Source organism: Mus pahari, chromosome 19, assembly GCF_900095145.1.
Source record: "Mus pahari chromosome 19, PAHARI_EIJ_v1.1, whole genome shotgun sequence".
Lineage (NCBI taxonomy): Eukaryota > Metazoa > Chordata > Mammalia > Rodentia > Muridae > Mus > Mus pahari.
The window spans coordinates 30271042-30286930 of NC_034608.1; the positions used below are offsets into that span (position 1 = coordinate 30271042).

Genomic DNA, 15889 nt, shown 5'->3' on the forward strand with positions numbered 1-15889 from the left:
GGGCCTGTGTGACCTGTGGGACTGCACCGCTTCCTGGTATCTGCAGCATCGCACTCCCCTCCTTGGCTGGCAGTGTACTGTCCAGGGCAGAGTTCAGATGCCCTGAGTCAGAGCTCATTTCCCCACGTGTAAGATGGTTCGAACTGGAAGGTCTAGCCTCTGCATGAACTGTTGTGACATTTACCCTCAGCAAGCTTATCTCCACTCTGTGTGACTGGATGCTGTCACTGCCTAGCTGTGCTTTATGACAGTCTCTCCTAGGCCTTGGAAGGGTCCCTGGCCAGCAGTGCCACTGTGTTCTGGACTGTCACATCTGCTCCTGGAGGCCCTCCTGGAAATTACCAGAGATAATTGACTTTGTCCTTAAGAGTATGTTGCCTGCTATAGTGTTTGCATGTTGATGAAGAGGATCCACAAACGGAATAAGATTCGGTTCTTATCTTAAAGGACAGTAGCTTGTTCAGGGTCATCTTAGGTGAGAGCGCTGCAGTGGTTATGAAGCTCTGTCTTTATCCATAACTGAGGAGCAGTAGGTGGACTTAAGTTCAAAATCTGCAGGAGCCTCGAAGATGAGGGCCAGGGATGAATCTCACTGTTTGATCAGTGTGGACCATTTGCATTACACTTAAATAGCACAGCTTACTTACCATTCATTGTCAGTCATTCTTGTTCTGAAATCACAGATTCTGCCTGACAATATGGTAGGACAAAAGTATATTTTTAAACCTTGCTAGCAACACTCCAAAAATATCTGCCAAGACTCATGGTGTGTGTGTGTGTGTGTGTGTGTGTGTGTGTGTGTGTGTGTGTCAGAGGGGGGGGATGGATGAGTGAATATAGCTTCCTCATAAACCTCTTGTGGTGGAACTGATTGATGTCAAGGTGTTGGGGTCAGTCTGTCCTGTAAGAGGGTCTTCATTCTTATTGAGATAGCAGGAGAGATGGGGAGGAGAGACACCTTTCCCTGGCACTTTCTGGGTGTAGCCAGCCAGATAAGGATGCCATTTAGTCATTGAGGTCTGAGTCACTCAGCTTTGTTTGCTTTTAGTTCAGTATCTCAGGGTGCATCGCATCAGGTTCGTGGCCAGTGATATTTATGTCTGTGTGGTCAGGGCATCAGCGCATGAGTGTCTGGATAGGCTCTGTCTGTGTGTGGTGCGCTGCTGAACCTTTTGGAGTTTCAATTGTATGCTGTGTCTACATGCTGCTTCCTTGTGGGCTCTCCTGCTCTGTCTAGGTTGGCTTGTACCTTGGTAGTCTTGAGGCACTATTCTCCTTCAAGGAGTGTTCTCGTGTCTGCTGATGTGGACGTCACTGATTACTCCTAATACATGGCACACATGGCTTCCAAGGCTAGGCCCTGGCTTCCTTTTGCTTGCACCAGGGAGCTTTATCTTTGCAGTGAGGACACAAGGAGTCCTGGCCTCCTTCTGCCAGCCTCACAGTGCTGTCCCCTTGTGACCAACATTAACGCAAGCTGCTTCTGAATGCTGACAGATGTGACACTATAGGGCTTTGCTCTTCACGCTCCTGTGTGTAGAGCGTGGCCACGGACACGTGCACTTGCCCAGCTGCCCAGGGGTGACACTGTGGAGAGTGTAGTACAGGCCAGGGTAGAAGAGTCCACCTGGGTGTTTGTCCTCTTCTGCCTGTTGCCTGCTGAAGGACACAGTGGGGTCCTCTGGGAAGGAGTGCTCCTCACAGCAAATTAGCATACATTTGGGTCCCCTCCCTCCCTCCCTCCCTCCCTCCGAGTCCCTGTGGAGCATTAGCTGCCAACACTGTGTAAGTGCTGTGTTTTAGCTTTGGGGTGGAAGGGACCCTTGCTTGCTAAGGAGTGTACCAGTACTTACTCAGAATCACCTTTATTTTGTGTCACAGCATCCTGAGAGGAGGAGGCACTATGTTAAAGTGCTTTTATTCTAGATGGTCTGATGTTTCTGGAAGTCCTGTTTGTTTGGAGTTGAAGGCCTCCCCTTGTTGATGGACACTGCTCGTGCATAACTCCTCACCCCTGTGCTTAAATTAAGCAGAGGCTTCTCTGACTAGTTCTGCTGCCTGGAGCGAGTTGTCATTCTCGACAGCAGCTCCACTTGGGCCTTTCTGCTCTCATTTGAGGACCCGGGCAGAGGCTTGTTGACCCTCCCCACAAGACGTCCCAGCCCCAGTCAGGCCAGTGTTGATGCCTGCAGGATGACGATCTATCCGGGAGCTGTAGCGAGGAAAAGTCTTACAGCTGCAGTGAGCTTGGGCTAGAGATAGAGGAGGTCAGAAAATTGTGTCCTGATAGGACTGTTCTGGGGTGGATCCCTTCTTAGCAACTGTGCCAGGTAGGTAGGCTTCTGTGTGTCCTACTGTTGTTTTGATTGAGACAGTGTTAGTTTGAGACGAGACAAACCAGAAGTTAGTGTTAGTGTTAGTTTGCTTAGAAGTACTACATCTGGGGCCACAGGTGAGCAGGCACCTTCACCTGTGCCTTCATCACAGATGTGATGCCAGCCCACAGGGTCACCTTGATAGTGACAGCTTATCAGGTAGACCCTGGGCAGTTGATGCCACATTTTTCCTGTTTTGCGCTTTTGTACAAGAGCTAAGCCTGACACTGCATTTGGATACCATTACTAACCATAAAATAAGGAGTATGCCCAGGCAGAGCACTTGAGAGGTCTGGAAGAAGTAATGGCAGGAGGCGGCATCTAGGCCAGATTGTAGAGCCTTTGAAGATCTGGAAATGTAGTTAGTTTTGGCTTGTGGATCTAGGGTCACACAGGCTTCTACTACACCTGGATAGACAGACCGTCATGGCAGGAGATGGGCAGGCAGATGTGCACCTCTGGTCTACATAGTGATGGTGGCCTACACCTTCTGTGCACTGTGAGAGCCAGCCTCCCTGCCAACCTGCGCCATTAGCTGCTTGGTGAAGCCCAGTGTGCATCCAGGCTGTGTGTCCTGTCTAGACACCTCAGTGGCTCTGGGCACAGTTTCCGTGTGTTACTGGCTGGTTTATGAGAGCTGTTTCAGGGAAGGTCCTGGGCCTCTCTCCTGCTTCCTCTGGCACAAATGCTCTCTGAATTAAAGAACTTTTGCTTTTTGTTGTTTAGATTTCTGTTTAGTGAAGTAGTCTGTTCTGCTCCTTGGAAAAGCAGTCCTGTCTGAACGCTCTCAGGCTTAGAGCGTGCCTTCTGGTTTGTCTCGTCTCATTGTTGGGTTTCCTGAGGAGGAAGGTAGCAGCGGTAGGCTCACTGAATTCTGACATCATGCTGAAGCCCATTGGCAGGCAGATGCAGCCAGTCAGGTCCTCCGTGGTATCTGGGTAGGAGAGCTATATAATCCTGGAATAACAGGAAGCTTCCCATATTTCACATCCTGTTGTTCTGGGGTTGTGACTTGCTGCCTTGCCATAATGAAGGTTAGTGGACATTTGTGTGTGTGTGTTTCTTGGGGACTATGCTGTAGCTTGAGTCTTCCAGGCACAGGGTTAGAACTGAGAGCTGAAGGATAGACCACCACTACAGCAGTTTATAACTCGGGGGGCTTCACGTTTGCATGAGGAAACAGGCCTAACCAGGACAGTCATTTTATTCCTTAAAAAGATAGAACTTAACTCCTATGGGACTCTTAAAAATCTGAACAGGGAGGGAGGTCAGCTTAGACAGGGTTCCCATTTAGGCTGGCTTTCTGTTGGGCACGGGTGTTCCAGCCCAGGAATCAGACTGTAGTCGTAAAGGTTCTAAGGGCTCTGCCTGGAAGCCCCGAAGAGACCGGGGTTCCTGACACATCACTGTGTGTGCTTTGGTTTGGTTCCTGGGAGCTTTCAGCAGCATCCTTTTTAGATCTGTTTTGACCCTCAACCTCTTTCTTGAGCTACATCTGACTCTCTGGATGAGCGACCCACAGATCTACTCAGATCTAGGCAGTGTGAGATGTATGGTCTGGTTCGCCTCTTTGGGCTTTATGCTCTAGGGTGGAATGCACACATCAACACTGGCCATGAAGTTTTCCTTGTGATAAATGTACTTGGGGGATTTCTGGAGCTCAGTAAGGCTCAGGCATGCTCCTCTTCAGGAAGGAAGATGAGTAAGGCTCAGCAGGAAGGGGAAGGGGGTAGGGTGTGGGAGGCAGGAAGGGGGCGGAGGAGGGAGTTCCTGGCACTGAGAAAGGCTGCAGACGGAGGCGAGGAGGGCGCGAGGTGCAGTGCCAGCCCATAGGTGCTCATCCCAGGCAGAGGACCAAGATGGTTCCAGTGTGCTTCAAGAGAGAAACAATATGGGATACGTTTTGGTATCCAGGCTTTTCTTTCTATAATTTGCACCAGTGAGGTTTTTCTAGGATACAGTGTTGGAGGATTTGGTTATCAGAATTATCTGTATAAGAGTTGTGAGTGTTTTAGCATATCTGTAAGCAGGCACATGCACATGCGCGCGTGCACACACACACATGCACACATGCACATGCGCCTAAAAACAAAAGCCAGACATGTTTAACCAGGTCATCTTTTGTATGTTATCTCTCCTAGGTTTAGGTTGGTGGTACATCCACATAACACACAAATGTACATACACTGGTACACATACACATACGTTCACACAGATTTGGTTTTCAGATGTCTTATGACCAGGCAGTGTGACTGACTCAGGGTCAGAGTGGTTAGGTAGCCCTCGATCCGAGTGGGCTGCCTATAGCTTAGGTTCTTCAGAACTCTGCTTAGAGGCCCTACCCTGTCTCTCTTCTGGGATGCACTTTATCTCCCACCTGTGGCTGTCATCTTCTGTGCTTCCCTGTGTGTGCATGTCCTTGTGTGCAGTAGGGTGAATTTAGTTCACCTTCCATGCTAGAAGAGCGCATCCTTGGCACGTCCATGGGCTTTTATGGTCTAAGGAGAGAGGATTACAAGCCACCGCGCGCCTTTCCTGGGTACCGTTAACTGTTGGCTCCTGGCCCACATCCTGGCTTTCGCCTCACCTGGGTAGAAAAGGAAGCAGAGTTAGGTTTGGTACTCTTCCAAGGGCTTGATGCCCCATAAAGAGATCCTCACAAGGGACTTACAATGGACTCCTTTCCCAGGGAGCCACTTGGAGGCTATGCTATCTCTAGGTTTTTCAGAAAATGATGCTGACCGTGTGAAACCACATATTGTCGGGAGTTTTGTTTATTCTGTGCTAGCATAAAACTCGGTACTAATTTTTTTGCTTTATTTTCTTCTTTCAGACTTTTGATGCAAATGATTTGTATCAGGGGCAGAACTTTAACAAGGTCCTCAGCTCCTTGGTGACACTAAATAAAGTGACAGCAGGTAAGACTCTTTAAGTGTCCTCCAGTTGAGGCTGTGAAGGCTCATTGCTTTGGTTTTTCTGTCCTCAAGGTAAAATGAGCGTTTGTGCTTTGAGAGAGAAGCTGCTTCAGCATTTCACCTTTCGTTGATGGTGTTCTGTGACTGGGGCTGTGAGTGCTGGGGCAGCACTTCCTGGTGCAGGAGCCTTCACTCAGCACGCTGCCCTTTCCCTGAGCCCTGCATCTCCTGCCTCCTGACTTTACAGCAGGAGTGGGGGCTGTTGTTTCAGAACACTGGGGTGTGCCACTGCTGGGGTGTGGCTGTGTCTTCACTGGTACACGGTTAAGATTTAGAGCATGTGGTACTTTCACACTCCTTACCACTCACAATGTTGGTGTCTTAGTCAGGGTTTCTATTCCTGCACAAAACATCATGACCAAGAAGCAAGTTGGGGAGGAAAGGGTTTATTCAGCTTACACTTCCACACTGCTGTTCATCACCAAGGAAGTCAGGACTGGAACTCAAGCAGGTCAGGAAGCAGGAGCTGATGCAGAGGCCATGGAGGGATGTTCTTTACTGGCTTGCTTCCCCTGGCTTGCTCAGCCTGCTTTCTTATAGAACCGAGGACTATCAGCCCAAAGATGGCACCACCTACAATGAGCCCTTCCCCCCTTGATTACTAATTGAGAAAATGCCTTAGAGCTGGATCTCATGGAGGCATTTCCCCAACTGAAGCTCCTTTCTCTGTGATAACTCCAGCTTGTGTCAAGTTGACACACATAATCAGCCAGTAGTTGTTTTCCAAGTCCCTTGTTTAGTGTGACCCTGAGTCCCACAGTGATGTTTGGTCAGCGGTGGGCTGTGCTGTGGTGCACGCCTGGGTAGCCTGCTTGGGCAACCTCTGCCAGCTACTTCTGTGTGTGCTGTCTTCAGACATGACTGGCTTATCACTATATGACATGTGGCTGTTCATCCCTGCCTCTGTGCTGTGGCATGTGGTCTTGGAGAAGGGCACGTGTGCTGTGTGCTGGAGACTTAAGTGCCTGGCAGTTCCTCACTGAGCAGTTGCTGTTGTTCCAAACACCAGTAGACTGGTGTGCAGACCGTTGAGAATGACACTGGAGAACCAGTAAGTCAGTCCTCTGCAGACTGCTCCTGGAGAGGTAACTGGGAAATGAACGCATCGTTTATGGAGCAGAAGAATCTGCTCTTTGTTAGTGTGAATGGCCTGCTTTGTGTGGACTTTTGTGTCCTTCCACACTGGCCCGGTTTTAGACTCAGTGTGTGTTGAAGGCACATGTTATCGGGCCTTTAGCACTTCTTCTGTGTGTTCCACCTTTTCAGACATCGGACTAGGAAGTGATTCTGTGTGTGCTCGGCCCTCGTCACATCGAATAAAGTCTTTTGATTCCCTGGGATCCCAGTCTTCACACAGTAGGACTTCAAAATTGCTTCAGAGCCAGTACCGAAGCTTGGTAAGTAAGATGTTTTATTGTTTGATTCAAAGGCATTTCGGGCACGAGGGTCTGCAAAAGTGCTTGGGAGGATACGTGAACCCGTGCAGACGGGATGTGGAACACCCTGGGCTCCTGGTGTTGCTGGGTGGCTCCTGCTGTGTGTGGTGGCGTGTGCTTTTCACTGGACTCCACAGATACTGCGCCAAGTGCTCTTGGACACTTGTTTATCTGGCTTTATCCTAATGGCTGCAGCTGCTCCTTTAGAGAGGCGAATGCTTTGACACCCAGTCCTCAGGTAATTGCTCGCTGTGCACATGAATATGAGAATAAACAGCACCTTTATGCATAAGTCTGGCTCCACAGAGAGGGCGTAATTCAGGAGCCTGCTGCCAGGAGAACAGGGCAGGACCCAGGTTGTGGGGCAGGCACTACAGTGAGAAGCGCTCAGGGCTGTGTTCAACTGTATCCTTACGTCTCTTTTTGTTTTTAACATTTCTCTGAAGCCACCCAAACTTAGTCCCGTGAACTCCTTAAGACTCCCCATTAGCAGATCTCACAATTCTTTTTTGCATTACGTTAGAGCACATGGGAAACCGTGGACTCTTAAGCCTTTGGAAGGATTTGCTCATTTGACTCATAGCAGGAGTGCTTCCAGTTTCACTGAGACTCTTGGGGAATCGGGACTACCATCCCACTGGGCTGGAAAGATTGCATGGTGGGGGCACCTGTTAAGTCATGCAACTCCCTTAGAGCAGAAGAGTGAAGGCAGCTCTTTCTCTGCCTCAAGCCTGCCCCCTAAGCCTTCCTCAGTCAGCTCTGGCTGCCCTGGAACTGAGAATGTGTGTGTGTGTGTGTGTGTGTGTGTGTGTGTGTGTGTGTGTGTAGGAGGTTGCAGCCTCTGTCCTGGTGCTGCTGGGGGTTGGGGGGTGACAGCCCTCGTTCCCCAAGAGGAAATGTGAAACTTTTCAGAAAAAGAAAACCCATAGTTGGCATGGTGAAAGGGACAACAGGTATTTCTTGCTTAGAATCTAAGTGTGGATTTCTGACACATTCCTCTTAGGTTTTTAAAAGCCAATTTACCACTACTGTGTAGGCGACTCTCAGCACGGGCTATGAGCTCTGTGGGCTTCGGATGAGGGTTTTCTCATGTGTGAGACACACTGTCACGCTTTGTCTTTTGAACCCTGCTGATGCTGTTGAATGTGTGGGTCTGAGTGTCCATCCACTGACAGCTGACTGTGGCTGTTGTCCCCAGTGTGGCTGTCAGCGTGGCGGGCTAGTGTGAGCATCATGCCCCATGTCCCTGTCTCTGGAGGAATGGCTACATTGTAATGGCATTTCCCCCTTTCTTGGAGCTGGAGACCTTAGACTCTGGTGTTTTCCTGACACTGCTCTGGTACCAGTTTTCAAGTTGGAAAACTGTGCCGTAGGAAATTATGCCAAAGCCACCTCACACAGTTTTATTAGTACAGCACCCATGGGAGATGGCCAGGCTGCTTAGATTTCATCCTCCTGGGCTGGAGTTGCTCATCAATGCTCATCATTGACCATTGTCCATTGAGCACCCTTTTCTGAGTAGAATGAAGTCCACTGTGCAGTGGGGGACCTCTTCTGTTGTGTCTTTGACACTGTGGCAAGGGATGCTCTGGGGTCCTGTGCCAGTCTGCTGTCTGAGTGGGTGGAGGGCCAGAATACACCAGTGTGCTCACATTGAGCCAGTAGGGAAGCGACCAGGACTCCTGGCTAGTCTTCATGGATGCCAATGGGCTGTGGTGACGGGGCATCCTGTCAGCCTTGGCTCATCCCAAGAAGCAGGTCAAATGAGCCCACAGTGCAGTAGATGGTGTGCAGTATGTGGTCCCTAGGAATATAGGTGTAGATCTTCTGTATTGACTCTGTTTCTGTGTGGTGGGGAGAGGCTGGTCTAGGGGGTTGCCTTTTTGGTCGCTCGATGATAGATTTATACTTCTCAGCCTCTCCAGAGCCTCACCAAGCTGGGTGGAAAAAGAGATGATACACACACACACACACACACACACACACACAAACGCACGCACACACGCGCACGCACACACACATGCACACGCACATACACGCACACACGCATGCGCATACACGCACATGCACACACACGCACACACACACGCACATGCATACACGCACACACATACACACGCACACACACGCGCATACACGCTAGCCTGCCCTTCTCTGTTCAGAGACCTGGAAGTGCTGTCTCTGAGCACTGTACCATCCAGGATGTGAGATGCTGTTTTCCTGTTACTCTTTCCGGAATAAATGCTTGTTAAAACCTTAAAAGGAGGGATCTTTGTATTGACGGGCATGTTGCTTGGTGTAAGTTTTTAGAACTTTTTTGGAGATTAGTTTAGAAATATCTGTTAAAGTTTAAATGTTTTTAATGAATGTCCCAGTACTAGAATTTAACATACTTTTTAATATTTGCAATGAAAAATAGATGTATGAATATTTTTAAGGCAGCCTTTTGTGAGATATGAGAAACACTGTGGAGTATATAGACAAACATTAGAAATAACCTGAAAATTAGTGACTCAAGTGTACATTGTGGCTTTATATAGTTGGAAGCATGTCCACATGTATAGAGATTAATTTTCAAGGTAGAGATAGGCACAGTGATGGGGGGAGGGAGAGAAGGAGGGAGGGAACATGCAAGCTCGAGCACACAGGAGCGAGCAAGGAGCATACGTGCGTGCCTGCCTGCCATGCCATGCCATGCCATGCCATGCCATGCCATGCCATGCCATGCCATGCCATGCCATGCCATGCCATGCCTGCCTGCCTGCCTGCCTGCCTGCCTGCCTGCCTGCCTGCCTGCCTGGAGGAGTGGGAGTGCAGAGTCCCTTCCCTCCTGGGCTGCAGTCTGACTGTGGTCAAGGTGCACAGGGCGATCAGGAGCTTTAAGCTTCTTAAAGACACTTTCCTACTGTTTGTTTATTTTGAGGCAGCGTCTTGCTTTGTAGCACTGGCTGGTCTGGAACTCAGATCCACACACCTCTCTGTCTCTGCTCGGCCTCATGCTGTAGTAAAGGCGTGCACCACCATGCCTGGTGCTTTCTTGCTGTTGGAGTTTGGAGCATTTATACAAATGTGTTGGCCATCTTTATGACAGTGAAGTGTAACTTTTATCGGAAAGTAGACCATACTTGATGGAAATTTCTCCCACTTCTCCCACCTGCCTTCTAGGACATGACTGATAACACCAACAGCCAACTGGTAGTACGAGCCAAGTTTAGCTTCCAGCAGACCAATGAAGATGAGCTCTCCTTCTCAAAGGGTGACGTCATCCATGTCACACGAGTGGAGGAAGGAGGCTGGTGGGAGGGCACACACAATGGCCGGACCGGCTGGTTCCCCAGCAACTACGTTCGAGAGATCAAGCCAAGTGGTGAGTGGCTAAACCTGACTTTGGGAGGAGCCTAAGGATGTGAATGTTCTAGTCTTGAGTGCCTGTTCTCCATTAAGTGCAGAGAAAGTGTCTGGTCTTCAGTGGCATGAACTTCATCCTCCCCTGTACGTTGGGATGCCAGATAAAGGCCCCATAATTATAAACTGGCTTTGCATCAGATCCTGGCACTTCCCGGCTGTTTTCCTAGGAAACCTCTTAGGTCTCTGTTAATTGTTGTCTTGCTCTTTGAGACAGAGTCTGTGGACATGATGTCCAGGCAATCTTCGAACTCCCGAGCTCAAGTGATTCTCCTGCCTCAGCCTTCTGAGTCACCAGGTACACAGGTGTGTGCCCCTGCAGCCGCCACTGCTTGTTTGTGTTGTCACCAGTCTGTGTTGTCACCAGTCTGCGTTATGTTAAAACCGGTGCTTTCTAATGGCCTCGGCTAGGCTGGGTTTTATTACTGCCATTGATAGATTTCTTTAACCAGTTAGTCACAGGCAGCTAATTTCTGCCATTTTTTTCTATGAAAATATGTTGATTTTCCTGTTTCCTGTTATTGAAACTTCGTTCATGACAAATCTTTCAGGGGTGAGTAGCAGCTTTCAGCCCACTTTCATTGCCACTTAGCTGTGACTTGTGTCTTAGAATTGAAAGCTCTCTGTCTGGGGCGAATGGTTTAATGCATGCTTGTCATTAATGCCACGTTGGTGAGTCCTGGAGTTGAGTGCTCGGGCCAGCAGTATTGAGTTTCCTTGTTCATGAGACTCAGTACTGCTCTTCCTGATAAGGGCATCCCTTGGTTTTTCTCTTGTATGGACCACTGCTTTTGTCAAGAACAAACCTGGGGAAGATGGCTACTCATTTTCAAGGGGTGTACCGCATGTGGGCATGAGAGGGGTGTGTGTGTGTGTGTGTGTGTGTGTGTGTGCGCGTGCGTGTGTGAGTAATCTTGCTTTCTTGTTGCAGTTGGTTAAGATTTTCTTATTAAAATACAAAACAAGTAAAAAGATGTCATAGGCAGGGCTTTTGTGGGAGAGTCCCTCATGCTGTAAGCAGAGTCCCTTGGGCTCAGGCAGGGGGGGTGATTGTTCAGTCTGGTTTGTCTAGGTCATGTGGCGGTATCTGCGGTTATCTAGCTTAAATTGCTGTAGTATGAGTGTCTTGTGACATTTTTACTTCTCAGATATTTCTCCTTGCAGAATTTTTAGTTCACCTAGCATAAGAAATGCCACTAGGTGGGCATGGAGGTCCCAGAGTTCTCTTCACATGACTTCTGGAAATATTTCAGAGATATAAATTTAATGTTGTCTCTTGGCAGCATGCGTAGAGTGTGCTTTGCATGTGGGGTTGCTGTTGCACTTTGGGTGTGGAGTGTGGAGAAGGAGGAAGCTTCAGGAAGGACCAGTGTTGTGTGTGTATAAATGCCAAATTCTTTACGCCACCCTGTTCTTACGCTTACACCTTATTCATGAAGTTTGTGTCTCTGTGCCAGTTTAAAGTGTACCCAAGCTACCCTGGTGTCAGAGCTGTATACTGGGGGCTGGGGCTGGGGCTCAGTGCTGGAGCATATACCTAACCTGTATGGCCGCTGGGTTTGATCCACAGCACACCCCTCTTCAGGAATACTGTTCTCAGCAAGGCAAGTTGAATTCATAGTTTTTGTGTCAAATTGAAACCTACAGGTCCCCTCCCCTTTTTTTTAAATACAAGAAATACTGTAGTTTTGCACATTAGTGTTATGCTGAATGCCCTCTACTTGACAGTGAGACAGGAGAGTGACCTCTTTTGGGAATAGCTCCTACTTACAGAATTCTCTTAACATGAGTTGATTGTAAGAAAAGTTTAGCCAGTCTGATTCTAAATATTGGTAGTTCAGGCAGATTGGTGTAAAAACACATTATTAAAAAAAAATTTAAACAATGTCTTTGTAGCCAACAGTCGAATCCTAGAGTTAGATAGTCACATTTTGGTATTGTATTTTCCAGTAGTTTATTTGGAGTTGTAATTGTGGCATTGGATGCCTTTTGTAATTTAGTTAGTGTTCTGAGCAGAAAGCTGCCAGTTTGAAGCACCCCTCACTGAAGCTCATGGCTCACTCCTCACTGAACAGAAGCCCGAGTCCATTTCCCTGGCTGGACCTTTTTACTTGGCATCCCACTTTGGTTTGACTTACAGCTTTTGTGCAAACAAAAGAGCCTTGCTTCTGTTTTCTTCCTTACCCCTCAGCTTCCCTGCCTCTCTTAGAAAGGATGACATTGACTGACTGTCTCCCTCATGTGGTGAGACTTGGCCCATGCCTGGCTTGCTTTCAGTAGTTTCTCTGTGAACACACACCATGACCAAAAGTAACTTGGGGAGGTAAAGGACGATTGTGTTACTCATTCTAACCATAAAGGCAGGATCTCAAACAGGGAAGAAACCTGGAGGCAAGAATGGAAGCAGAGGCCATGGAGGGGAGCCGCTTACTCAGTGCCTGGAAGCAGTTTCGTTTCTTTTCTTTTAAAAAAAAAAAAGATTTATTTATTTATTTATTATATGTAAGTACACTGTAGCTGTCTTAAGACACCTTTTTTTTTTTTTTTTCCCTCTCTCTCTCTCTCTCTCTCTCTGGCCCCTTTTGCTCCAGCCCAAAGATTTATTTATTTATTATATGCAAGTATACTGTAGCTGTCTTCAGACACCCCGGAAGAGGGCATCAGATCTCATTGCAGATGGTTGTGAGCCACCATGTGGTTGCTGGGAATTGAACTTAGGACCTTCAGAAGAGCAGTCAGTGCTCTTAACCGCTGAGCCATCTCTCCAGCCTCCAGGAAGCAGTTTCTTTAATGAGAACTTTTTTTTTTTTTCCAGACTGCCTTAGCTTGGGTCAAGTTGACAAACTTTCCAGTACAGGCCTGTCCAGGAGTCTGTAAGAATCTTTAATTGGCAGGCCATAATGTATGTAGCTTCTGGTATGTACAATGCTACAGAAGGTGCATAGCTGTTATGCAGTTTTATGTGCACCATCTTTGAATGTGTAATATGTATGGATTTCTATTGTGTTTTATCCATACAGGCACTATGTGTGATTAATACACAACATATATCCCTCAGTTCAAGGGAGATGGGAGGTTCTGGGGGTCAGTGATATTGGGATTACTGTTGCAGAATGAATGTGGAGACACAAGATTCATGTGTAGTCAGCATGATTCTGTGCTTGTGGCCACAGATGACCATCATAGGGGCTGATGTGGGCTGCTGAGAACAGACATCAATGTTCAAGTGCTTAGAGTACTGTTTTACGTGGGGTTTCATGGTACCCAGCTGCTTTAAGGGAATTATGTCCATATGCTGTGTGTGCTCAGCGTCCTTCCTCGAAGTCTCTAGGCTACTTGGTAGAAGCATCAAGGCTGCTTTTTGTGATTATTGTCATCAAAAGGTTCCGTTTTGCTTATTGTACTGGGTCCTCAGAAGTGCTGTAAACTCCACTTTGGGTCTGTCCATCTGTGTCCTTTCACACATACATCTGTGCTGATACTGAGAGTGTGGACACAGTATTTGGAATGAGGAGTGACTTGTCCTCTTGCTGTAGACCTGCTTGCTTTTAGCAGAGCTTTGTGAGGTTGGCTGCAGTCTCTCTGGTGGAGGGGAATCCATGGATATGATTCATGGCCTTTGAGAGCTGATGGTAAGATGTGTTAGGACACAGGGTCATAGACTTCCCATCCATCCTGTGCTCTGTAGCCGTCCTCAGAGGGAGTAGGAGGACAGCCAACCCACTCTTTCTGGTTCTTGTTCATTAACATTGTAGCTTGAAACTTCATTGTGAAAAACTTTCTCTTGGTTCTTGTAGTAAGTGCTGAATTTTATTGACTAGGTGATGCCTTCCGAGGTTTAAATAAAAGAAGAGAGAAGAGACTTTAGAAATTCTTCTCTTTGCTGTTAGATTGTAAGTTCCTGTGTGCTTTCTCCAAGGGTTGGGGAATCAGTGGTCACACTTGACCATTTTGTATCCTTGCCCAAACTCTAGATTTTCCAGGCTTAAATCACTGCCACCATGTATACAAAGTGTCTCACAGCTTAGACTCCCAGTCCCCTGCTGAGTCTGCCTGTGGAAAGGATGGGTCTGAGCCAGAAGCCCTGGGTCCCTCTGTTTACTTACACTTAGGAGAGGAGGGTTGTTTCCCCTGGGCGGGCGGTTCTCCATCCTATAGGCAGCGCTCCTCCAACCAGAGAGGATAGGATGCCTTCTGTTGTTTTCTCCCAACTGTGTGGGAAAACTTGACAGTGAGGTACTGCATGAGCATTTAGGCAAACAGTCCCATGGTGGGGAACCCAAGGGTAAGGTTTGGTTTTAGGACCTGTAGCTTGGAAATGCTGGGTATGGAAATAGTCTTGAGAGCCTGGTGCTATGAGATGGTAGTAGGAGGAAGTGTGAGCAGAGAGTAGGAGAGTCAGAGAGAGACTGGGCAGATGCCTTCTCACACTCAGAGAGATAGAATCCCTCTGCTCAGTGACCAGAATTCACACAGCAGTATTATTACAGGGAGGCAATAATCGAGTATCTGAGGTGGGAAGGTGGCAGTGTTAGACTGCATGTACCATCCACCTATCCCACAGAGCCAACAACACTCCAGTATCAGTGGATCCACCCCTTTCCCTTCCCTCAATACAAACAGTGGCAGGTAGACTTCCCCCATCCCAGAGAGCAAGTAAGAGACATGCCCATGGAAGCCCTGCTAGATACAGACAGATGGGCGACACAGAACACGGCTGTTTACATGCCTTCTCCCAATAGAGTGGGAAAGCTGTGGATAGTGTCTGGTGGCAGCGCCCTAAGCATGGACCGCTTACAGGTGTACAGCAGGAGTCTCTTGCTGAGCATCTCTTTTCTTATGTGTTGGCTGTTTAGAAGCCTATCACCTGCCACTGTTTTAGCATGTAGAATTCCCAGAACTCTGGCTTGGTGTTTTAAGACCCTTATATACCTGCTAACATTTCTCTAATTCTGCTTGTGGAACATTTTGTATTTCTGACCCTGTGAAGCTGTAGGTGTAGCTGAACTTTTCCTGGCACTGCTGAGTGTCATTTCTCAGATGCTTCCACACCAGCCTGGGAGAGTGGGGTGGGGGAAAGAGTGACCTTGGGTTCCCAGTGTGAGAAAGTGGTCTGCTCCTCAGCGACTGTTGAAGGCCCTTCCTCACCTTCTCTCTCGGGTTGGTGTTTAGGTGAGGCTTTGGCATGTAGGCCTGGTGTGATTGTTACCTTGGCTTTGACAAGTAAAGCGTCCTTCTGCTTTTTAATTGCAGAGAAGCCTGTGTCACCCAAATCAGGGACCTTGAAGAGCCCTCCCAAAGGGTTCGATACGACTGCCATCAACAAGAGCTATTACAACGTGGTGAGTAACCGCAGACAGCGTCTCACGTGTCCTACAACAGGAAGGCGTGCTCTGCACACACACAGGACTGCAGTCTTGTCACAGTCTGGTGCTATGGCTATTGAGTGTTTAAAAGTAAGGTTTATGGGGGTCCATCCCATAATCAGTCACCAAACGCAGACACTATTGCACATGCCAGCAAGATTTTGCTGACAGGACTCTGATATAGTTGTCTCTTATGAGGCTATGCCAGTGCCTGGCAAACACAGAAGTGGATGCACACAGTCAGCTATTGGATGGAACACAGGGCCCCCAATGGAGGAGCTAGAGAAAGTACCCAAGGAGCTGAAGGGGGCTGTAACCCTATAGGTGAAACA

The 15889-nt window shown here is 48.1% G+C and overlaps 1 protein-coding gene across 6 annotated transcripts in view; it reads left to right on the top strand.

Annotated features, from left to right (window-relative positions):
- Window positions 1–15889, top strand: part of Arhgef7 (Rho guanine nucleotide exchange factor 7) — a 108050-nt gene that overhangs the window by 47365 nt on the left and 44796 nt on the right. For 4 of the 6 annotated variants that reach the window (XM_029532163.1, XM_021219517.2, XM_021219515.2 and 1 more), the window contains 4 exons: window positions 5209–5293; window positions 6617–6747; window positions 9952–10153; window positions 15445–15533. In XM_029532163.1, the coding sequence (XP_029388023.1) occupies window positions 5209–5293; window positions 6617–6747; window positions 9952–10153; window positions 15445–15533 (507 nt within the window). Of the gene's footprint in view, window positions 1–3347; window positions 3410–5208; window positions 5294–6616; window positions 6748–9951; window positions 10154–15444; window positions 15534–15889 lie in introns of those variants that run through there. The other 2 variants (XM_029532166.1, XM_021219516.2) reach the window with 1 other exon arrangement.